Here is a 25,262-nt window from a genome sequence, read left to right on the forward strand (position 1 = left end):
CATGAGTAGTTGAAATATGCATAAAGCATCAAAAACGACTGATTGCGTTCAAATCACTGGCCGTGCTTTATTATTTGTTTTCCCGGGAATTCAATTACTTACTTATATTATCAGCGGGTACTTTCACAATAGCCGGCTCCATTAGGTTGTCGGCAAGGACGAACGCTCCTTCCTCTAGGGTATCCAGTAACATAGTAGCAGCGTGTGTCTGTTCCGTGCTGTTCATATCATGCCAGGACTTCAGAGCCTCTGGTCTTAGAAGGTTGTCAACTGTGTCTACAATGGCCTGTGTCCATCAGAAAAAGAGATGTGTAAGCAATTCTGAAAACATTCGACTACAGTAATTGTCATAAGCAAAAACAAAAGAGGGGAGTCATATGAATAGCTTTGATAATGCATGGCGAAGCAATCCCATTGACATATTATGGACGATCATAAAAAAAATGTTTTGGGTTTTGAGTAAGTGCTAAACAAATGCTCCACACAGGTATCTTCTCTGTATCGATGTGGTGTAAATTCTTGTGATTTGCTGTGCATTCAAGCAGATAATTGAATGTGTTTAAAACTGAGGGGTGTTTCAATGTTTCTTGGACACATTTTTTTTTAATCAGCTAATCTTTATAATGTATTGTATAATAAACATTTAACACTATTAAACATCTCAAATCATTGAGAAAACCAAAACATTATGCATTTTGAAATAATAAATCCAAGCTGTTTAGCCAGTCGCTAGAACTCCACAGGCAGTAGATAAAGTACATACAGACGCTAGTGGGATCTCCTAAAGAAATGATCAAATCAATCAGACTAATCAGGTAATCAATGGGGGCCCGATTCCTCTAGCTAGCACGGATGGCTAATGTGACTTCCCATCAACTATATTGTATGTCAAATACTGCCGACACAGCATCCCACTCACACACACTGTCATCTAGTCACATACATATTTCAAATCTTCTCTCACTAACAAAAAATAGACCCATGTGCCACAGAAACACAGAAACATGCAATGCACTGGAAATTTGCAACAAAAAAAATAATAATAATATGAATGAGATGACGATAATGAGACATTTGGGGAGAAAGGATAGTAGCTATTAGCTAAAATTCTTCTTTTTAACAAGTATGGCCATCTAATGACTAATTAACCTGATCACTTTTAACACCGTCCCTGAGGATCGATCTGGATGTCAGAGAGCTTGACTTTGGAGGCAGGTGGAGAAGGATGTTGAGAAGTCCCTAATGGCCAGAGGAGCGATATGGCCAAAATACTTAGAGCGGCAGGCCACTGGAACTATTAAATGGAGAAGGACACAATTTGGTTTGCCCCCACCAGCCTTATTAGTCCAATGGAAAGCGCAGATTTGTGCCTCAAATATATGACACAAATTAAAATCTGTGCCCTGATGAATGAACAGTCATGAATTAACTTAGCTAAAGGTCAGTGTGGCCGAGGAAGACAAAGGTTTGGATACATCACAGGTGGAAAGAGAGTCTTAAGTACAGCTATCCTTAGCACTGTAGCACTGTAATGGGCTTTTCTATTGAGGAGACTCGCAGAATAGGAGGTGACTGTAAAAAGGAATGTGTGCCTTAAAAGACACACAGGCTAACTTTATATAGGAAATTACCCATATTTTAGCCATGAAATGCAGTTTGTGAATCACTGTGTTACATATTTAGGCATGTACATTCTTAAAGCAAAAAGAGAAAGGACCATTCAATGGAAGACAAAGATAAGCGAAAAACAAAAACAAATCCTCCTGTAAATATAAGAGACAAAATAAGTTACATTGGTAACTGCCAATGATGTCTCGGCCACTTAGCGTGCACCTTTGGCACAATTATGGCTGTGTGGAAGCAATTACTCCAAAATGCAGGAAGCACAGAGAGAGGGGGGAGAGGCTACATGACAATACCGAGGGTACATGCTGCTGAGCAGGGGAGTGGAGGGGAGGGAGGGAGGTGCAGAGAAGCAGAGTGTGGTACATTAGCATAGATCAGATACCTTCATGTATGCCCTGCATGTCCTTTCTCGTTTTTGAAGCTTTTTCATTAGGTAGAAAAAAAGATAAAACAAAGAAACACACAATTAGCAAAATGTAGAAACTTGAGAACAAGTGTTAAAGGCTTCGATTATTTTCTGACTGATCACTCCCCCCCTTTCAGCTGGCTTTCTCCTTCCTCATGCTTTAGGCTACGCAACCTGCAGGTTCCAGACAAAAGAGCCCTCACTTCAATTTGTGGCATGATGTATTTCTCTCAAATACACCGGAGACTTCACAGAACAAGCCTTGGTTGAGGCAATTACAGCAATTACTTCAGGTGTACAAATATGTCAGGGAATAACATGATCTTATTGCATTTCAGTAGATATAATTTAATATCCTAATTGGTTTGCTGTTTCTTTATTTGCTTGAGTACATTTGTCTGACTTTGAAAGAAAGGGAGAGAGGAACAGACATAATATGAGGAATATTAATAAAATAGAACCACTAATTTCACTGACTAGAAGGAATCACATTTCTCCTAACTTGAAGCGGGAGACTGCTCAGAAGAGCATCACAAAACGTCTAGCGGTGACTCAGATCCAGAGAGATTGCTGGTGGGGAGAAATGGCAGTGCTATTTATCTCCATAAAGCACAGTACGTGATAGGGGAATGAAGATGTCAAGTGGCAGCCATTTTGAAAGGGTGGAAAATCAGTTACCTTGTTAAAACTGCGGCCCGCAGAGTCTTTCTCGCTGGGTCTCAGCTCCTGAAGCTGAGCATCCAGGATGTCGACCAGCTGTTCCATCAGTCGGACTGATGAACTCACGTCGCCGGCAAAGATGGGTCCTTTGGTGTGCTTCGCCAGCTCATTGGCCAGGTTAGCTGCGTTCTCGCCACTACGGATCTGGAGCGATAAAAAATATATTTGTAACACTGAACCTGGTTCCTCTCTAGGTGTTTTCTCAGGCTACTTCTAAGGAGTAGTTTTTCTTTGGCCTCTGTGCTTTTGCCTCTGCAATGCTAGCTATTTGGGATTTTAGAAATGGTATTGAATTTGATATTCTTACAGCCATGTTATAGGCTTAAGACTTGTTATAAGAATGAAAAAAACGTTATACTAAGGTATTTGTTATGTCTTTTCGATGTTTTAAAGTGGACAGCAGAAATGGCTGGTAGTATCAACTTTGCTAAGGCCTGTACCCAGATCTGTTTGTGGTCCTCTGAATATGATTATTATGATATTGGCTTAATCACATACAGATCTGGGACCAGACTAAGGGAATATTCCACCAGACTATGAGGCTCTCTCCCTCCCGTTCTGACGTGAGGTCATTCTAGGATGAGCTGCCCCATATAACGCCAGTCTGGGTAGATGGGTGACTAATTGCACTTAATAACACTCCTCGGGGTGCTGTATTTCTCATTTGATGGAAGTGAACACAAGAGTACAAAATGATGAAGGGTTGTCCGTCGTGCTTAAATTACTACACATTCTATGTCTGAGTCACTTATCAGAACAAACAGCAGACAGCGCAACCTAGTGGATGGCCTGGGGCTATTTTGACTCTTTAATCATCATAAATGGTGGAAAATGAAAGGAAAGAGGTGCCATATAAGGGAAAGAGGAATATACAATTATTAGAGCGCAGTGCTTGAATTGAGCCAGTTCAAACTGGTAGAGATTACCGGTACCTCTTATCAACTATAAAATATGAGCACCACTACTGTAAGATTAAAATGATTACAGGCACCATTTTCATTCCACTTCAAGTACCGTAGTACCTACAGTATTTTAAGGGAATTAGTACATTTACTTACAGTTGAAGTCAGAAGTTTACATACATCTTAGCCAAATACATTTAAACTCATGTTTTCACAATTCCTGACATTTAATCCTTGTAAAAATTCCCTGTTTTATGTCAGTTAGGATCACCACTTTATTTTAAGAATGTGAAATGGCCGAATAATAATAGATTGAATGATTTATTTCAGCTTTTATTTATTTTATCACATTGATCACATCTGAAGTTTACATTACCTCAATTAGTATTTGGTAGCATTGCCTTTAAATTGTTTAATTTGAGTCAAACGTTTCGGGTAGCCTTCCACAAGATTCCCACAATGAATTGGGTGAATTTTGGCCCAATCCTCCAGACAGAGCTGGTGTAACTGAGTCAGGTTTGTAGGCCTCCTTATTCGCACACGCTTTTTCAGTTCTGCCCACACATTTTCTATAGGACTGGGGTCAGAGCTTTGTGATGACCACTCCAATACCTTGACTTTGTTGTCCTTAAGCCATTTTGCCACAACTTTGGAAGTATGCTTGGGGTCATTGTCCATTTGGAAGACCCACGCTTAAACTTACTGACTGATGTCTTGAGACGTTGCTTCAATATAGTCCCATAATTTTCCTCCCTCATGATGCCATCTATTTTGTGAAGTGCACCAGTCCTTCCTGCAGCAAAGCACCCCCACAACATGATGCTTCCACCCCTGTGCTTCACTGTTGGAATGTTGTTCTTCGGCTTGCAAGCCTCCCCCTATTTCCTCCAAACATAACGATGGTCATTACGGCCAAACAGTTCTCGTTTTGATTCACAAAGTACAATCTTTGTCCCCATGTGCAGTTGCAAACCGTAGTCTGGCTTTTTTATGGCAGTTTTTAAGCAGTGGCTTCTTCCTTGCTGAGCGGCCTTTCAGGTTATGTCGATATAGGACTCGTTTTACTGTGGATATAGATACATTTGTCCTTTGCCGTTGTTCTGGGAATGATTTGCACTTTTCACAACAAAGTACGTTAATCTCTAGGAAACAGAACGCATCTCCTTCCTCAGCGGTATAACGGCTGTGTGGTCCAATGGTGTTTATAATAGCGTACAATTGTTTGTACATATGAACGTGGTACCTTCATGCACCTTCAGGCATTTGAAAATTGCTCTCAAGGATGAACCAGACTTGTAGAGGTCTACAATGTTTTTCTGAGGTCTTGGCTGATTTCTTTAGATTTTCCCATGATGTCAAGCAAAGAGGCACTGAGTTTGAAGGTAGGCCTTGAAATACATCCACAGGTACACCTCCAACTGATTCAAATGATGTCAATTAGCCTATCAGAAGCTTCTAAAGACATGACATAATTTTCTGGAATTGTCCAAGCTGTTTAAAGGCACAGTCCACTTAGTGTATGTACAATTCTAAGCCACTGTAAAAATAATCTTTCTGTAAACCATTGTTGGAAAAATGACTTGTGTCATGCATGAAGTAGATATCCTAACCGATTTGCCAAAACTATAGTTGGTTAACAATACCTTTGTGGAGTGGTTGAAAAACAAGTTTGAATGACTCCAACCTAAGTGTATGTAAACTTCCGACTGTATACTGTAGCTCAAAACATTGAGGTAGTACCGCTCATACATACCTTCTGCGCTACTTGGTTGACCCAGTGGGAAGTGCAGTTGCTGAGATCAGGGCCCTTTGGGTGCCAGGCCCCCGTGGCAAGTACACATAAATAAGAGGCAGTGCCTGTCAGGAAAATACATTTACAATAGCTCAGTTATATAAGATATATATATTAGAAACTACATTGGATTAGCCATATACCTCATCGTGTTAAACCAACCTAACCTCCAAAATCCTACATACACTGCATTTAATTGTTGTCTCTACATCAATAGCTGGTAATTTACCATAAATACTGACTATATTCTCCCAGTGCCAGTTTCACTACAAATTAAGTAATAATAAGACTTTTCCTTCCGTTCCAATTACACCAACGTCTAATGAACCCTGAATGATAACACAATTTCACACACAATCCAATAAGGCCTGAACATCTTCAATCAAGCTTGGGGAAACAGCTGAGCCAGTTCCCTTCAACACACTGGCTGCACATTGCCAAATACTATTTTGACCTATAACAATGCAGTGAATTATTTACACAACTGTAAAAATAAAAAATCTTGTTGATTCCCTATACAGTCCTGCACGAATTGAATCTATCAATAAATGATTGTCAGAAACAATAACATACTGTGCAGGTAACAAAAACACACAAGCGATCTCATCTCTCCAACCACTCATCATGGTGATAAACAGTAGCTAATGCCCTAAGGTAAACCCTCTGCTTACCTCGGGTCCCCTTGGGGCAAGGCCTCTCTACTAACATGCCCCTCTGGGTCTGAGGCCACACTATGTCCCTCTTTTCCGTGGTCTCACAGAAGCGCTCTGGTAGGGGGAAGGACTCCAGAGGCGGCTGGGCGGTGGTCTGGGGAACCTCCAGAGGGGGTTTGGGCCCTCCTCTGTTGTTACCCTCCTTGGGCCCTGTTGTGGTCATGGTGTTTGCTACGCCTTTGTTGCGTGCTGCTGTGGTGGTTGTTGTGGTGGTTGTCGTTCGGAGAGGCTCAGCCGGCGCTGAGGTCGCTTCGGAGAGAGGTGGAGCTGGGGAGAAAATGATAACGTCGTCTCATTTTAGCTCGATCAAGTCTTTCTGTTCTCGTTCTTTCAAAACACACCTGGTAAAAAGCTGGCTACACACAATGGTGGCTACACACAAATGGGGAGCTGGGAGTGCTTTGTGCAAATATATTTGCTTTCCCCTGGACTATATCTTATTCAAGGCACTCAGCCTGCACCGAACAAGACAATAATTACTGTAACATCTTCCTGCCTGGCAGTCACTCTTGCCTGAGAGACTATGAGGCACGGCTGATTACATTTTGACAGAGAAACAAGGAGCCCGTGTGTGTCGGTTTGTTGTCCGAACATTCATTCGGTGGTTGTTTTCCTTACTCGCCCCACATTTTGATAAAGCCGGCATGTGTTATGTGCCAAGGGCAAAAACAATAAGTTTCAGTCAGGAGAGAAAAGGAAACACCACATTCAAATACATCCCTCCTTGCCTTCTGAAGTAATCACAGCTCGGAATTGGTTGGATTGTTGAAAGCAATAGGTTGGTGACCTTCTTACACCTATCCATCACTTGTAGATCTGTGCTTACCTCAAGGAAACAAGGATGAAATGATACATTTCTGAAGTATTACAACAGGGCTTATGGCTGACATTTATTTTGTTGTACCAGTACTATTGTAACTGTATTTCCTGTAAGTGGATGAGTGTTTCATCCAGTGAAACGTTGATAACCATAAACCAGTCATTTGCTATACATCTGTTCACATCTCAAGGTACTGAAGCCAGAGTTTAGCAATATAATACAATTTTGAACACAAAATTATGTGCGAGGAATTTTATCCCTTTTATTATCCCATTAAGTTGTCCGTAACATGGAGGACTTTAAAGTGGTATTTGCTGTTGCCATTTTATCCCCGTAAATTTACGCAAATTCACTTAAACAACTACTGAGCTCACTGAGTGAGAGTGCGAAGCTCTCGCTTCCAGGCTTGCAGGGAAGACAGACATCACCACCATATCTATCGCTTCAATTGGATAATGGGACTGGGCTGATGGAAATAGTTTGCCTGGCAGCGCCCCCATGGTGTGGATGGAAGACTTCAGCACAGCCCAGGCTGAAGGGATCCCTCTTTGAGGTTGGCTGGTTAGCTTGCTACCTGCTGCGAGTTAGTCTCTATTGACCATTGGAGACAAGGCAATCCGCTTCCTGCCTAGCGGGAGCCCAGGCGGGTCCGCAATAGCACTCTACTCCCAACATAGTTCAATACATTTGACCAGGGCCCTATAGGCCCTGGTCAAAATGATATACACTATATAGAGAATAGGGTGCCATTTGGAAAGCACCCCAGTCTTGGCTTCAGTAACTGCCTGTACATGATGCTTCCTGACTGAGACACAGACCTCAGACCTGAAATGGTGACATGGAGAAGTTCTCAGCTGACTGGATGTTTTGATACGGAGCTTGATGGTAAAGTTGGCTGTAATATATATGCATCCTTTTAAAGCCCAGGTAAACTACTGAAAATAACTATTCAATCCTTTGTATTTCACATATACTGGCCACATGTAGACAAGCTACCTCTGCAGATTATGCAGGTCTACTAGTTGAACATCGCTTGACACATAATAAGTGTATTATCAACAGTATTTACATCATGTTAGGCCACGAGGTAGTTTGAGAAAAGTCATGAATGATTTAAGTTCTCTCTATACTGTTTTCTCCTTCGGACAGAAGTCAGATTGATGTGATAACACAACATGAATCCTTGATGTTTGGAGTTATATAAGATGAGGGGTTCACTCCCCAATACATCAAGATGCATGTGCAGTGCTATGATTCAAATACATTCCTTGAGCATGTTAGCTAATGATATTATGTCCACACCTCTCTTCAGAGAGCAGATCCTTGTACAGGCTTGATGCAGCACTACTTGCTCTAGTTATGGTCATTTTCATGTAAAAGGACCCTTAAGCACCAACATTTGAAGTTCACAGGAGCATGTTAAATCTAGTGTCAAATGAAAGCGAAGGGCCTAGATTTTTGAGAAATTAAAGCAGATGTACATTTTTCATTAATATTAAATATGAGGAATAAGCCAAGGCTTCGATTTCTGGTCAAACAGACGGAAAAGGGGTATTCTACCATCTATCATAAAAAGTCTTAAAAAGGTAGTATAAATACAACAACAACAATCATGTTGAATTAAAGGGGGGGGGTTAAAAATGTACTAAAAACTAAAAATTCTGTTACAGATTTTCCCTAAAGCTGTTACAATTCGCAACAGAATTGTTGCAATTGAATTGCTTACAATAGCAAATCATAATAGTCATAAACCACAGTTGGATCACCTGTACAGGCCTCCCTTCCGCTTGCATACTGTTATGTTCAGCTCATAACTGTTTTCTTTCTCTTTCTGTCGTCTGGTGGTCAAAGCAAATGTAAAAACAGTCTGTAAAACCCCTCCCACTCACTCTTCCCCCCCTCCCCCTCTTCTCTCTCCAGTGAATGTCACTTCTCCTGTCTGCAGGCTCAGCGTTGTTCCGTTACCTTGGAATTGCCCTTTTGCTAAAAGACGTCCAATTGCATCTAATTGAAGTCTGTTCCTACAATCTGTCGCGTGGGTTATCAGCACAATAACAGTGAGGCAATTCAATGAGGCTAGGCTAACTGACTGTAGAGTGGAGCAAAATAGACAAAAATCCATATCACAATAAATTGACTGAATCAATACGATAACTATACATAGAACAATAAGTTAATAATAATGTGCACAGTTTGTATTTATTACCCTTCAAACTACTAGTGCTAGATTGAATGTTGTAGCTATCAATTTTCCCAACAATCACCCATATTAGCAAACATTTTAAACTCCACATTTCTCTATTAAAGGCTTATTATCATAATGAACAATATCAGTAAAATGTTGAGGATAATTGGACGGTGTCGATAATTTTTGGTTTATTGTCCCAGCTCCAAAATTGAGTAGCATTCTTTCTCCTCTAGAGCTCTCCATTAGGTACACAATATATACAAAAGTAATCTAAAAATTTCACAACTACGAAAGTATTCGGCCCCCTTGAACTTTGCGACCTTTTGCCACATTTCAGGCTTCAAACATAAAGATATAAAACTGTATTTTTTTGTGAAGAATCAACAACAAGTGGGACACAATCATGAAGTGGAACGACATTTATGGGATATTTCAAACTTTTTTAACAAATCAAAAAACGGAAAAATTGGGCGTGAGGCCCTTGTGAGGCCCCAGTGTTGAGGATAAGCGGGGTGGAGATGTTGTTACCTACCCTCATCACCTGGGGGCGGCCTATCAGGAAGTCCAGGACCCAGTTGCACAGGGCAGGGTCGAGACCCAGGGTCGCGAGCTTGATGATGAGTTTGGAGGGTACTATGGTGTTAAATGCTGAGCTGTCATCGATGAACAACATTCTTACGTAGGTATTCCTCTTGGCCAGATGGGTTAGGGCAGTGTGCAGTGTGATTGTGATTGCGTCGTCTGTGGACCTATTGGGGCGGTAAGCAAATTGGAGTGGGTCTAGGGTGTCAGGTAGGATGGAGGTGATATGATCCTTGACTACTCTCTCAAAGCACATCGTGATGATAGAAGTGAGTGCTACAGGGCGATAGTCATTTAGTTCCTTTTTGGGTACAGGAACAATGGCGGTCATCTTGAAGCATGTGGGAAAAGCAAATTGGGATAGGGATTGATTGAATATGTCCATAAACACACCAGCCAGCTGGTCTGTGCATGCTCTGAGGACGCGGCTAGGGATGCCGTCTGGGGCGGCAGCCTTGCGATGGTTAACACGTTTAATTGTTTCACTCACGTTGGCTGCAGTGAAGGAGAGTCTGCAGGTTTTGGTAGCGGGCTGTGTCGGTGGCACTTTACTGTCCTCAAAGCGAGCAAAGAAGTTGTTTAGTTTGTCTGGGAGCAAGTAATCGGGTCCGCGACGAGGCAGGTTTTCTTTTTGTAGTCCGTGATTGACTGTAGACCCTGCCATATACCTCTTGTGCCTGAGCCGTTGAATTGCGACTCTACTTTGTCTCTATACTGACACTTAGCTTGTTTGATTGCCTTGTGGAGGGAATAGCTACACTGTTTGTATTCGTTCATGTTTACGATCGCCTTGCCCTGATTAAAAGCAGTGGTTTGCGCTTTCAGTTTCGCCCGAATGCTGCCAGATTCGTCGTACCAGCGTTGAACAGACCTGAGCACGGGCATTTCCTGCTTTAGTTTCTGTCTATAGGCTGGGAGCAACAAAATGGAGTTGTTGTCAGATTTGCCAAAAGGAGTGTGAGGGAGGGCTTTGTATGCGTCGAGGAAGTTGAACAATGATCCAGAATGCTGCCAGCCCAGGTTGCGCATTCGATATGCTGATAAAATTTAGGGGGGCTTGTTTTCAGATTAGCCTTGATAAAGTACCCAGCTACAATAAATGCAGCCTCAGGATATGTGGATTCCAGTTTACATAGAGTCCAATGAAGTTATTTCAGGGCCGTCTAGGTAGATAATGCGGTCGGCATTTGATTGTAAGGAATTCTAGGTCAGATGAACAAAAAGACTTGAGTTCCTGTATGTTGTTATAATCACGCCACGACTCATTAATCATAAGGCATACACCTCCGCCCTTCTTCTTACCAGAGAGATGCTTGTTTCTGTCGGCGTGATGCGTGAAGAAACCAGGTGGCTGTACTGACTGATAACGTATACCGAGTGAGCCATGTTTCCGTGAAACAGAGAATGTTACAATCTCTGATGTCTCTCTGGAAGGCAAACCTTGCTCGGATTTCGTCTACCTTGTTGTCAAGAGACTTGATATTGGCTAGTAGTATACTCGGGAGTGGTGGGCGACGTGCCCGTCTACGGAGAGAAGACCGCTCCGTCTGCCCCTTCCGCGGTGGTTTTGGGTCGCCTGCTGGGATCTAATCCATTGTCCTGGGTGCTGGACCAAACAGTGGATCCGCTTCGGGAAAGTCGTATTGCTGGTCATAATGTTGGTAAGTTGAGGTTGCTCTTATATCCAATAGTTCCTCCCAACTGTATGTAATAAGACTTCCTGGGGTAAAAGTGTAAGAAATACTACATAAAAAACTAAATACTGCCTAGTTTCCTAAGAACGCGAAGCGAGGCGGCCATCTCTGTCGGGGCCATAGAAATGGCAGTAGAATGGCCTTACCGAAAATCTCATTGACTTCCAACGTGGCACCATCATGGGATGCCACCTTTCCAACAAGTCAATTCGTAAAATTTCTGTCCTGCTAGATCTTCCCTGCTCAACTGTAAGTGCTGTTATTGTGAAATGGAAACATCTAGGAGCAACAACGGCTCAGCCGCGAACAGTTATTGTGCTTCCAAAGGCAGTTTGGAACTCAGTAGTGAGTGTTGCAACCAAGGACTCACAGGATGGGATTGCCGAGGGCTGAAACGCGTAGCGTGTAAAAATTGTCTGTCCTTAGTTGCAACACTCACTACCGAGTTCCAAACTGCCTCTGGAAGCACAATAACTGTTCGTTGGGAGCTTCATGAAATGGATTTCCATGACCGAGCAACCGCACACAAGCCTAAGATCATCGTGCGCAATGCCAATGTGGTGTAAACCCATCCGCCATTGGACTCTGGAGCAGTGGAAACGCACTCTCTGGAGTGATGAATCACGCTTCACGATCTGGCAGTCCGGACGAATCTGGGTTTGGCGGATGCCAGGAGAATGCTACCTGCCCCTTAGTTCCAGTGAAGGAACATCTTAACGCTACAGCAATGGCATTCTAGACCATTCTGTGCTTCCAACTTTGTGGCAACAGTTTGGGGAAGGCCATTTCCTGTTTCAGCATAATGCCCCGGTGCACAAAGCGAGGTCCATACAGAAATGGTTTGTCGAGATCGGTGTGGAAGAACTTGACTGGCACGCACAGAGCCCTGACCTCAACCCCATCAAACACCTTTGGGATTAATTGGAATGCCGACTGCGAGCCAGGCCTAATCGCCCAACATCAGTGCCTGACCTCACTAATGCTATTGCGCCTGAATGGAAGCAAGTCCCTGCAGCAATGTTCCAACGTCTAGTGGAAAGCCTTCCCAGAAGAGTGGAGGCTGTTATAACAGCAAAGGGGTGACCAACTCCATATTAATGTCCATGATCTTGGAAAGAGATGTTTGACGAGAAGGTGTCCACATACTCTACATGACCAAAAGTATCTCTTGTTTGATGTAGGCTCCTGTTTTGCTGATTCTCACTGGTTTTTGCTCTGTAGAACAGGGGATTGTTTTACGAGCAGCGCAAAAAAAAGGGAAATGAATTCACTTAGGCAATAACAAATGTTTCAGAAGGCTGTGCTGTTACTTTTCCTTGATAATTCAACAGAATTGCTGCCAATATGCAAGTCCTAAAAGATATGTATACATGGATGACACTTGTTATGGAAAAGGCCCTTGATGATCCTATTTGTGAGTTTTGCATTCAGGTTTCTAAAGGGATTAGAGATTAGCCTTCTTATGAAATTGATGACCATTTGAATTAAACTGCACATAACTTAAAGATGCTCCAGATCTTTGGCAACTACACATTATTTTTGAAACCTCCCGCTTTGGGCTGGACGTGTCAATGTGTAATTCATACATGCATGATCTATGAGCATAATTACCTCAATTAGCTATCAAATCCTTAATTTGAAAGTAACTGCTTTTCTGGAAACTGTGCTACCCCATTTTCTCTAAATTTTCCCCCACTTGGGCCAGTCCCCTAGAAATTAGAGTTAAACCAATGAGCTTCACCCCCTCACCATATGAGCAAAAGGCACATGATGCACCCACAGCAGAACGAGAGAGAGAGCAATGATTTGGTGCACAAATCTCCACGTATGCAAAACATAGTCCGCAATTTCAGGATACACTTTTGGCTTATGAGCAATACTTTTTGAACTACTGGCTAAAAACTATACAAAACTACCGGAGAATCTCTTTAACCTCTTGCTCCTACCTGACACGCAGGCGTCCCATCTAGACATCTGGAAATGCAAATGCACTACGCTAAATGCTAATAGCACTCGTTAAAACTCAAACGTTCATTAAAATACACAAGCAGGGTATTGAATTAAAGCTACACTCGTTGTGAATCCAGGCAACAAGTCAGATTTTTAAAATGCTTTTCGGCGAAAGCATGAGAAGCTATTATCTGATAGCATGTAACACCCCAAAAGACCCGCAGGGGACGTAAACAAAATAATTAGCATAGTCGGCGCTACACAAAACGCACAAATAAAATATAAAACATTTATTACCTTTGACCATCTTCTTTGTTGGCACTCCTAGATGTCCCATAAACACTATTGGGTCTTTCGATTAAATCGGTCCATATATAGCCTAGATATCGATCTATGAAGACTGTGTGATCAACAAAAAAAATAGTGTTTTATAACGTAACGTCATTTTTTTAAATTAAAAAAGTCGACGATAAACTTTCACAAAGCACTTCGAAATACTTTTGTAATGCAACTTTAGGTATTAGTAAACGTTAATAAGCGATCAAATTGATCACGAGGCGATGTATATTCTATAGCTGTACGTCTGGAAATAATGTCAATCTCAACCAAAATATCCGGTCGGAGACCTGAAGAAATGGGCTGTCTCTTCTTCGTTTGACCAAGAAACAAAGCTTAGGCAAATGACAAGACTGTTGACATCGTGTGGAAGCTGTAGGTATTGCAACCTCGGCCCCATTTAATGTGGATCATCTTTATCAATCGGTTGAAGTGGCGCATGGATATATTTTTCCATTTTCAGTGATCAGATTTTCCTGCACTTTTTGATGAAACGCACGTTCTGTTATAGTCACAGCCGTGATTTAACCAGTTTTATAAACGTCTGAGTGTTTTCTATCCACACATACTAATCATATGCATATACTATATTCCTGGCATGAGTAGCAGGGCGCTGAAATGTTGCGCGATTTTTAACAGAATGTTCAAAAAAGTAGGGGGTAGGAGTAACAGGTTAATAAAGTTGGATACAAATAGGCCTACACAATGTTTGCGTTTCTCTAACCCTTATTCAAATGTTGTGCTATTCAAGTTGATGCAGTTTGTTGGTCTGTAATTCTAAGAGCTATATAATATCTTTACCTTGATGCCGAAGATTCCTTTAATACAATGAAAACTGGGAAGAATTAACGCTACAGTTATTCAAATGGACACTCCTACCATGCTGTTGCTGGTTTGCAGTATACAGTGATGGCTATCTTTGGATAGGCAGCGGTTCGTCCCAAATTTTTATAGTGCACTTCTTTCGACCTGGGCCCAAATGGCTCTGGTCAAAAATAGTGTACTCTATAGGGAATAGGGTGCCATTTGGAATACATACACACTCTTAGGGGTTCCATTTATTGTTTGTTCTGCTGTGGCAGCAGATTCCTCCTGCCTCACATCTGTAACATATGCAGATGAAATACATGTTTTGTTCACCTGTGAATCCCTCCTGTACAATTTCCTTTTGATTACAACTCAAGCAAATCTATCTCAGATTGGAGAAACCAGAGAGGATCCCCCCAATTAATGTCTGTCTAGCACTCAAGCCCAAGAGGGACCTTCAATTAACTGTCATGGAGTTATGAGTGTAAGGTAGAGATATCCTCCAAAGTGCTGAGAATTGTCAAACATGGACACATTCATAACCTCTTTATGTGATCGCCGCCCACGTCTTTTTGCCTGGAAACATATTTTCACCGCTCCGTTATTACTACTTTGGGTATAGGGCATGGGTTTCATCTGAGATGATATGACAATAATCCAGGAGAGGAAGGAGAGGAGAGAGAGAGGAGAGGAGGGGGGAAGTGCTGTCTCGTGTTGTCAGAGCTGCATCGAGCATAGATTGGACTTCTCCAGGCCTCACCAGTCTTGGCGGAGTTGAAAAATGAAAACTGACAGCGAGTGTGTCTTTTATATTATGCTTAATGGCCGCACTTACGATGTGCACCGCATGGTTGTTCACATGAGTAATGCTTCATACACGTTATCAGGGGCTGTTTATCTGGAGAGAAAAAAAGGGAGGAAAACCTATAGGGAAGGTTTGTGAGACCAATGTTTCAGATAATTCGCACATAAGGGGTAAAATAGTATTTAATTTAATTTGTACCAACTATTGCTTGTCACTGAAGAAAAACCAACAACATTGTGTCGAATAAACCTCTCTGAGATTCTCCCTCTGCCTTTCTGGTGCAAAACTAAAGGGGTCCTTTAAACACAGGCTTTTATCAGTTGTGAAATATGGGTCCCAGGTGGTAATCAGCTCCTAATAGAAGAGTAAAAGCAAACAGAAGAAGTCAACAGAGGCTCAAATAATTAAAACCCTGTTTCGCAGATCAAAAAGGAGCCAAGTTCAGCCTTTGTGAAAGGGCCAAGAAAATTATACCAGGAAAATAAACTAATAAGCCATCTACTTCACAAGTAATTTGAAAAGAATAATTAACCCCTTATCGGCTACAGTGAACTGCACAGGGTTCCGTTTACCTGAGCTATAAAGATGAAAGTGATAACCTCATAACCAATCCTTGCAACCAAGTGTCACATTTTTGCTAAAGTGCACACATTAACATCGTCCTATGTATTCATTAATTTCCCTGGGCTTTCAGTGAAAGATACACCTGGAAATGATACTTGCTGATTGTTGTGATAATATGTCTGCAGTAAATTCCAATATCCTCCTATCATAACAATAACACACATGAAAAAATTAAATAACATTGTTTGCTTCAGAGATATCAGCAATATAAGCAATTCCTTAAGATGTATTTCCTAAGAGTAATGTACTTGTATTTATAGGTCCATGTCTGTGTCTAAGCGAACAAAACCTAATAGCTGTTAGAGGTTGTCTCGAATGGAACACATACATTTAAGTACAGAGAGCAGACACACACACAGCAGCTGCCAGACTAGAGACTGCTTTTTTTTCTCTCAGCTTTCTCTACTGTACGTGCCTCACATTTCAAGCATTAACTCAGAGTGCAAAGAACTAGCCTACATTTGGTGCCATACACACTGGGTGTCTATTTCAGAACATCCCCAAACACACAGACATACAGACAGGCAAACAAACCACCCAGCAGAACATCCATCCACACACACATGCACACGCACACACACACACAGCCCAATCCCAGAACAAATATTCTCAAAGGCACAATAACTGTTAGTGGACTGTATAGATGTCTCAATAATAATAGTGACTTCAATATGCATTGTTTAAACCGTAATCAAACATGAGACTGAGCTGATCCTTTCAGCCATACCTCAGAGAAACAGTAATCATCCTCTTATGTAAAACAACTCTGTGACATTGTGAAACGTAACCCAAGGCTGAGGGTTGCCCACATATGCTGTCATCACACATCATTTTGCAGTAGTTTGTTTGGACTATATGACACAGTAGAGGTCTAGTTCAACATCATGTAACCCAAACTGTTAAAGCATATTACCTTCAGTGTTGGAATTCAACATATCATACATGTGGATGCTTGGAAGTGCACAAATTGTTCCATGTCTTTTTTATTTTATTTATTTTACCTTTATTTAACCAGGCAAGTCAGTTAAGAACACATTCTTATTTTCAACGACGGCCTGGGAACAGTGGGTTAACTGCCTGTTCAGGGGCAGAACGACAGATTTGTACCTTGTCAGCTCGGGGGTTTGAACTCACAACCTTCCGGTTACTAGTCCAACGCTCTAACCACTAGGCTACGCTGCCGCCTTACAATGCCATCTTACAATGAGTGCAATAATAGCACCGTTTGGGAATGTGCGGAGAGAAAAACTTGAAATCGATCACATTTTCGAGAAATATCTGACATCCAACCCTGTGTATCAAAAAATACACTTCTCAGAATTGAGAATTTTCAGAATTGAAAAACCTATAAATCTTCAACCAGGTACATCCCTACTGTATATTAATAAATAGGATCCAATGGAAACACATTGTGAAATCCCAGTACATCTGGGAATGAGCCTGCTAGAATAGCCCTTGTCGGATGAATCACGACTGAATACAGAAATAATATAAAAAGATATGGACTCATTTGGAGGAAGAAGTGAGGAGAATCCTGAGAGGGAGAGGAAAAAGCCTCAGAGCGGGTGCCGCGCAGGGGCCGGGGATCCGTCATTGAATTAGCATGTTCCTCCTATCATCAGTGCAGATTGCGGAGGTAATTCATTCCTCCATTGCTAATGCAGAGGAGGGGAGGCGGTGTGGACGCTGCCGGCACTGGCAGGGATGTGAGTCTGGAGAGTAACGGGAGTATAGAAACGCTGCCTCTGGGCAACAGATTGGCTTGCTGAAGTCTAACGCTGATCCTGGCCAGCAGACTAAGCCAGACACAGGCCCTGTTCAAATCATAATTCATAATAATAGAATCCACCCTTCCATTCTTGTTTCCTTCAGGTAATCACAGATCTATAAGTGATTGGATAGGTGAAAGCAAGTTCGCCACCCAATTTTTCCCCCCAATCCAACCAATTCTGGTTATGTGATTACTTCAAGGAAGGGAGGTAGGAATGATGCATTTTCTACAGGGCCCATGGCAAGGCTGCTCATCTACAGGGACATGGGGCTATTGACTATGGAGAACAATGGCTCTCGCTATCAGCAGCCGCAGTAAGACAGGCGACAGGCCCATCGACGTGTGTCCACACCAGAGAGAGAGAATGTGGGAGGAATAAAAATGGCAATTTTCCACATCAATACGCTCTCCCTTTCAAGTGATGTCCACTCGGACGCCGAGGACATGGGGTTGGTTTTGTCAAAACAAGCAGTGTCATCTTTTGCACATTTTTCCTCAGCACCTTGATCTCTGATCCGGGATAAGTCTGGAGCATGTAGAGAGGGGCCTTCGCTGTTACCATGCAGAGCACCTTGGCTCACTGCGAGGCTGTGCCTTACACATTCAATCCCCTCTCTCCCATGGTGTTCTAGGTATGTGCACACATGTAGCACCCATTTCCATCCATTCTGTGAGCAGACCTGCATAGAATGGTAGAATGGCCTACATTTAAGAGGTACAGGAAATTATGAGATTATAGAGTTGGAAAGCTGTGAATTCACCTGAAATGTGGGGTGAACTTACTTGGCCATTTGCTTATGTGTTACAGTTAATGTATTAGCACGGTTTTCTTGTATTGTGCTGTGCACTAATAAAATAACGCAACAGCAGGCCAACGTTCGGCCACATAGAGATACTGGTGAGCTAATTGGTAAATTGTGTCACTGGCGGCATGGCGCGCACCTTATAATTTACAATAAATTGGGTCATTTGAAGCCGTAAGAGCAGCACTTGCAATTTGAGGCTCGCCAGATGAAATTGCATACCAATGTATTGACATCTAAACAATTAAGAAGCCGGTAGTGAGTTGTGTGGGTCTTAATTGGCGCTCAGGGGGATTTATTTTCATGAAAGCAATCAGCAATTTAATTTTACAACTCAGGATAAATAAAGGGGTTCCCCAGCTAGGACCGACCTGTGTCCCATTGAGCTTCTAGACCGAGGCCCAATGTTCATCTCTCAGTCAAAAAGCAGCTTTTTAGATGCTTACTCAGAGAATTTAGACAATCTATCTGTGCTTTGGATGCATAAACAGGCCTTATAATTGTGTGCCCGATGAGACTCCCAGTGTAATGTCTTATTTAATGTAATCATCTCACTAACAGGAGCTGATGGAGGAATACCTCTTTTTATGAGCTGCTACATGAAATCTGTAGTGGTTTAAAAAGAGCTGTGACGCCATGTGATGTAACATTGGATTAGAGTTCATACGTGAGACACATCTGGGTGTGATTGGTCATGAAAAGGTGGCTGACCCATTTAACTTTAGGGCTGTGATGGTCATGGTATTTTTACACTTTGTAGTTAATGTTGACACTGGATTAAATGTTTCTGACTCATATATTAATGGCACATAGGCCGTTTCCAAAACGAGAAGTTGTTTTCTAGGGGTGGTCGCTCTTTATAAGGTTATAGGGTAATTGTGCCAGCCCTATTTAACATACACTTCCAGTCACTGCGTGTTAGATTCAACCCCATCCACTCCCACCTGTCAGCGTGATCCCACAGGCTGATTCTCTTGCGTTGACATAAACAGCATTCACACTAGACAAGGCCCCGATCTACCAGGGTCTTAAAAGAAATGTCCTTTACACAACTTCATGTGATTGAATTCTATGTGTTAACAAAATCTGTGATATAGTTATGTTGTAACTTTAATTTAGACACCAATAGTGAGTAATGACTTTCTAAACAGGTACATTTTATTTGATGTTGTAAGAATAGTCTAACTAGTAGGGCTGTCAAACAATAAAAAAATGTAATATAGTTAATCGCAGGATTTGCTTGCGATTACTCACAAATTCTGAATTTGCTCAATTTAAGCTGTAATTTAAGATTTTTTATACAAAGAACATTACAGGAATATTGACTGTCTAAAGTATTGGTTAGCAAAATTAGGTAAATTGAGAAAGCACAATCTTCTCTAACCTCAATGTCAAATAGTTTTACATTGCAATGTAGACTTTAGCTGTATAGATTATGTATTTTGGATGTTCAATCATGATTGCGATTAATCATGATAAAAAATTGTGTACCCCAAAAAATGTCAAAACAAAACTCTGACAGCCCTAAACATTGCCTGAAATTACACAGTAACAATAGTTTTTTACTGAGTTACAGTTTATATAAGGAAATCAGTCAATTACAATAAATTCATTAAACCCTAACCTATGGATTTCACACATTTCGCACAGCCATGGATTGGCCTGGGAGAGCATAGGTCCACCAACTGGGAAGCCAGGCCCAGCCAATCAAAATGAGATTTTCCCCACAAAAGGGCTTTATTACAGAAATAAATACTCCTCAGTTTCATCGGCTGTTCAGGTAACTAGTCTCAGATGATCCCGCAGGTAAATAAGACGGATGTGGAGGTCCTGGGCCTGGCGTGGTTACACTTGGTCTGTGGTTGTGAGGCTGATTGGACATACTGCCAAATGCTCTAAAAAGACGTTGGAGGTGGCTTATGGTAGAGAATTATCATAGAATTCTCTGGCAACAGCTCTGGGGGATATTCCTGCAGTCAGCATGCCAGACATCTGAAGGCATTGTGCTATGTGACAAAACTGCACATTTTAGAGTGGCTATATTGTCCCCAGCATAAGGTGCACCTGTGTAATGATCATGTTGTTTAATCAGCTTCTTGATATGCTACACCTGTCAGGTGGATGGATTATCTTGGCAAAGGAGAAACGCTCACTAACAGGGATGTAAACAAATGTTTGCACAGAATTTGAGAGAAATAAGCTTTTTGTGCATATGTTTCATTTTTGTGATTTTTTATTTCAGATCATGAAACATGGGACCAACACTTTATATGTTGGATTTATATTTTTTGTTCAGTGTAGTTAGTGTTTAGGCCTAAGGGTATAATGTAGGTATCTTGAATCCCAGACGAGCCCCTAAATAGGCACTATGTTACAGCCCAGGTTCTCTGTGCTGTGTGAAGAGTTAAGGATGCTTGTTGGACACACGTTTGACTGAAACCCAGTCTTATTTTGTACAGCACCTTTAAAGTGCTTTCATTTCTAAATTGGCATTCAATGTGCATTCAACATATGTGTTAATCAACTGAGCATTGCAACTCTATTCCATGAATCTGCAAAAATGGTATTGAAACCATATGTGTTTCAGTTCAATGTCTGGCTTTTATAGTCGTATAACTTGGAACTGTAACAAAAATATTGTAATACTTCTTAGATTTAACGAGGTGACAAGTGTTTTTGCTACTACCATTACCATAGCTGTATGTAAACAGAAATGTAATATACTAGCTGCCTTTCTGCTGATTGTCACCTATTTGTATTTGAGAGCCTGTTAATGACAATCTATTTGCCAAATGGGAAATCGGAAAAGAAAAAGACATTTTGCTTGTAATGCTGCAAATATTCAATCAAAATCCACAAATACCTCGTTATTGGCTAAAGAGACACTTCAAACAAGTTGCTCATGGACAGCAATAAAGGGAAATGAGTGCATTTTCATCTTCCTCCCCTTGATGACTTCACTTCAATCCAGTGCACCCACTGCATACTAATTTCCCCCTAAGGGTCTGTATCTAAACTTAGGAGATGTTATTTTGTTACACTAAAGCCTGTCTGGCTCTTACTATAGTGGGCATGTTCCACTGGTTGAACCCAATTTAGCCTCCTCAGCCCTATCAATACAAAAGTGGGCTAGCAAATACATTAATAAATATTGAGCTGTGGTAATCTGGAGGAAAGTTGCTTGACCTCCACGCTCATCGCCGACTGTATGGAGTATTACATGGATTTAGGACATCGGGGTGAGGAGGGGATTAGGGTAATTACAGTTATTATATGCTCAATGTAAAGACTATCTGGGGCCTAAGCGGCCTCATGTCAATTTTTGACAGTTAAATTAAAAACATATTCATCTGACATGACCCGAGTGATTGATCCCTTCCCCGTGTTCTCTGCCTCCTTGTCTTCCAGAAGACACACTGTTCCTCATACTAGCCTGATAGGGTGAACTTTTTTTTTGTCATTTAGCAGACGCTCTGATCCAGAGTGACGTACAGGACAAATTAGGGTCAAGGACCTTGATCAAGCGAACTTCAACAGATTTTTCACCCCGTCAGCTCAGGGGTTTGAACCAGCAACCTTTCGGTTACTGACCCAATGCTATTAAACACTAGACTATTTGCTACCTGAACGGTGCCCGATGGGGATTAAGGGTTTCTGTACCAGGGGGAATAACACTTTGTACCTGTCCAGGAAGGTATGATTCCAGTGGTGGGGGTAAAAATCCTCTCTCTCTGGGAGAAGAGCTGGTGGCAGCAGCTACCCCCATGGGCCTTCCTTTGCACTGGGGACGTGGGGGAACGCCCGCACTGTAAACCCAAGTAAATCCCACGATACTGATCCCTTATGAGATGGTAAGTGGGTGATGTTGTTTACTGCTGAGCAAGACGACTTCACCCCGAGAAGCTTCATGCACTCCAAAGCTTCCGTAACATATCTAACACATATTCAATTCTAAATAAACAAATCTGCCACCCGTGACACTTGACACGCAGGCCGTGGAATACCAACACACTTAGTAGTAGATAAATTCGCAATGTCACAAAATGCAATTTACCAGTATTGTGTGCTGAAGAAATGAGATGCTGCTTACCGTGAGCGGGATCGGGTGGTCCGAACTCCAGATTATATCTCAGGATGTAAAAATTATTCCACACGTATAGCTGGTTATCTCTGGGATTGTAATCCACAGCTGCGATATACTGGTACTGGTTGGGAAAGTGGATATCTACATACTCTCCACGGTTCTGTTTGGTATTGTAAACATAATCTATTAAGCTTTTGCTGACTTCACTCTCGTTATCTTCATATGTGGACCTCACTACGTAGAGTACTCCACAGATCATGAAGGCATTTGAGGCCGATCGCTTGTCATACGTCGTCTCCCAGGTGGCCTCGAAGCGCAGTGTGTAAGGGTTCAACTGGCTGATGACCATCATGCCATTGTTCTGCTCTGTGGCGTAGATCACCCACAGGCCGTTCTCATCCACGGCCAGGTCAATGTCCGTTTTCCCACCCCACTTGTAGGGTGACGTGTCATGATAGTTGGCGTTATTGATGATGGCCTCGCCACTTTTGATTCGGGTCCGTATGTCAAACTTTACAATGTTGCGGGTTCTCTCCTTGTTGAAAAACACGGCCCCATCGTAGACCACAAATCCAGTGCCGTCCACCCGGTGGGGGAGCTTGTACGTGATGGTTTGCCGGGCGTTTTGGAAGTCGTCGAGGGAAGAGTACTCAATGAGTGTGTCTGTCCGGTAAGGAGTCCAAGGCATGAAGTAGATTTTGTCACCGGCTTGTAGAGGGTCTTTGCACCATGACCCGGCTTGCTGCTCCGCTTCAAAGAGAAAGGAAGGATCACCGACAGCTTTCAGGGTCCCAGGACAAACAAAAACTAGTGGTGGGGGAAGAGTAAAATAAGAAACAGATTTAAGTCAACAAATCCAAGTGAAACGTATCAAAATAGCAGAAGACAATGTCAAGATATCTCTAATTTCTCCATTTTGTTTTACGGGTTGTCCAAAAAGAGAGTGGGGACAAACACACATTAAAGTGCCCAAAAGACAACTACAGCTATAACCAATGTTCACAAGCAGTATGGGGAGTTTGGTTTTGTGCATAGAAAGAAAAAAAGGAATAGGAAAGTTGTTAAGCAAATGTATAGTATATGAAGTAATAACATAACTTTCTGAAACAAAAGAAGCCTTGTCTCTTAGACATCTACTGTAGGGGAATAGAAAACAAACGAGGGGGAGAATAGAACAGAACGAAAACCAAACAAAATTCCTGTAAACAAAAAAGCAGGCAACTAAAGTCATTTGGCAACAGACTGCAGGTTTCAATCGAGAGCAGGATTCAGCAGGTCTGAAAATGTGTATTCTGAGACATTTGCCACTTACACCACTCGTTTTACCATATACCTGAGAGGTTTGTTGTGACAAAATGTTGCAAATTTCCTAACCATACAAGTGAGCGTGTTCTTGAGTTGTTTTTGTTGTTGCTCTGAGTATGTGCATGAATCAAAGGAAAGAAGAGCAGCAAGTGGCAGGATAAGGGATGAGGAGGAAGAGGGAAGGGATAAAGAGGAGAGGGAAGGGATAAGGGATAAGGGGGAGAGGGAAGGGATAAGGGATAAGGGGGAGAGGGAAGGCATAAGGGATAAGGGGGAGAGGGAAGGCATAAGGGATAAGGGGGGAGAGGGTGCTAAGAGAGAACAGGACATTAGAACCAGTAGATTTCAAAGGGCCAGAAAACACTGTTACCATGGCATGCTATGTAGAGGGGTTTGGAAGCCAGGCAAATATGAGATTGGGCTGAGTAGCAAAAGCACCCAGGAGGATGGGGGAAGAAACCCCTATGGACTCCAGCTACTACACTCTGCACTTACAGCTGTACTGCTGCTAGTGTTTTATCATCTTTTTTCTATAAATCAGTCTCACTCTCATCGTTGCAGTTTACTGACTACTGTTATATGGGGAATGTGTTTGTTGCTACTGCCTGCTATGGGGTTGGCACACCGTAGTGGGGATAGGAAGATTTACAACCATATGCCACAAAACAAGGATCTAGGGTTTGGATTGTGTCAGTTATTTACCTTTTTGCTCCACTTCTATTTTAAGCATTGGAAGAGAGAATGAAAGGGGTGCAAGGAAAAAAAGAGATTAATATGAATTAACTGTCATCTCTATGGTTACATAAGCAGTAACATATAATGACACATGGACAAAGATAGGCAGACCTATTTTGAGGAAAGGAAAGAGAAACAGGAGATACAGTAAACACCATCAGACAGTGCAGACGACCCCCTATCTCGAGGGAAAGATTAAGGTTAGGACACCCAGAGAGGTCCAAATGGACAATGTATGGAGCTTTGACCAAGTGTTAAGCTTGGTTTATAGAAGGTTGGTCAACCACAGTTGGCCATAACATTGTTCATTTTATATTCAGGTCAACAGTCTGTAGGCTGCTAGTGTGATTACTGTTGTCACTTTTGATAACATATACACTATTTTGAGTTTTGATATATCTGGATGTAACCGTTGAACATCAGACGATAAAATAATGTTAATGATATTGCTGTGATTTTTGATGGACGGCAATTGACCAGCAAACTATAAACCAAGTAACTCTGCTGCTAACAGAGTAAATTATTAAAATCATATGTCTATCAAATATTTCCACAACAAAAACTCCAAACTCAATTTACAGATTAACACTATTGAAAGG

General features: G+C 41.9%; 1 protein-coding gene across 19 annotated transcripts in view; it reads right to left on the reverse strand.

The window, feature by feature from the left end:
* Positions 1 to 25,262, reverse strand: part of adgrl2a (adhesion G protein-coupled receptor L2a) — a 191,851-nt gene that overhangs the window by 35,656 nt on the left and 130,933 nt on the right. For 12 of the 19 annotated variants that reach the window (XR_006831762.1, XM_046298138.1, XM_046298124.1 and 9 more), the window contains 7 exons: positions 24,631 to 24,645; positions 22,630 to 23,430; positions 6,118 to 6,426; positions 5,408 to 5,511; positions 2,711 to 2,896; positions 2,009 to 2,047; positions 103 to 286 (listed from right to left, as the gene is read on the reverse strand). Coding sequence is in view for 18 of the 19 variants with exons in the window: in XM_046298138.1 (XP_046154094.1) it covers positions 103 to 286; positions 2,009 to 2,047; positions 2,711 to 2,896; positions 5,408 to 5,511; positions 6,118 to 6,426; positions 22,630 to 23,430; positions 24,631 to 24,645 (1,638 nt within the window). In the remaining variant the exon portion in view is untranslated. The remainder of the gene's footprint in view (positions 1 to 102; positions 287 to 2,008; positions 2,048 to 2,710; positions 2,897 to 5,407; positions 5,512 to 6,117; positions 6,427 to 22,629; positions 23,431 to 24,630; positions 24,646 to 25,262) is intronic. The other 7 variants (XM_046298128.1, XM_046298126.1, XM_046298133.1 and 4 more) reach the window with 4 other exon arrangements.

This window comes from Oncorhynchus gorbuscha, linkage group LG14 (assembly GCF_021184085.1).
Source record: "Oncorhynchus gorbuscha isolate QuinsamMale2020 ecotype Even-year linkage group LG14, OgorEven_v1.0, whole genome shotgun sequence".
Taxonomy (NCBI): domain Eukaryota; kingdom Metazoa; phylum Chordata; class Actinopteri; order Salmoniformes; family Salmonidae; genus Oncorhynchus; species Oncorhynchus gorbuscha.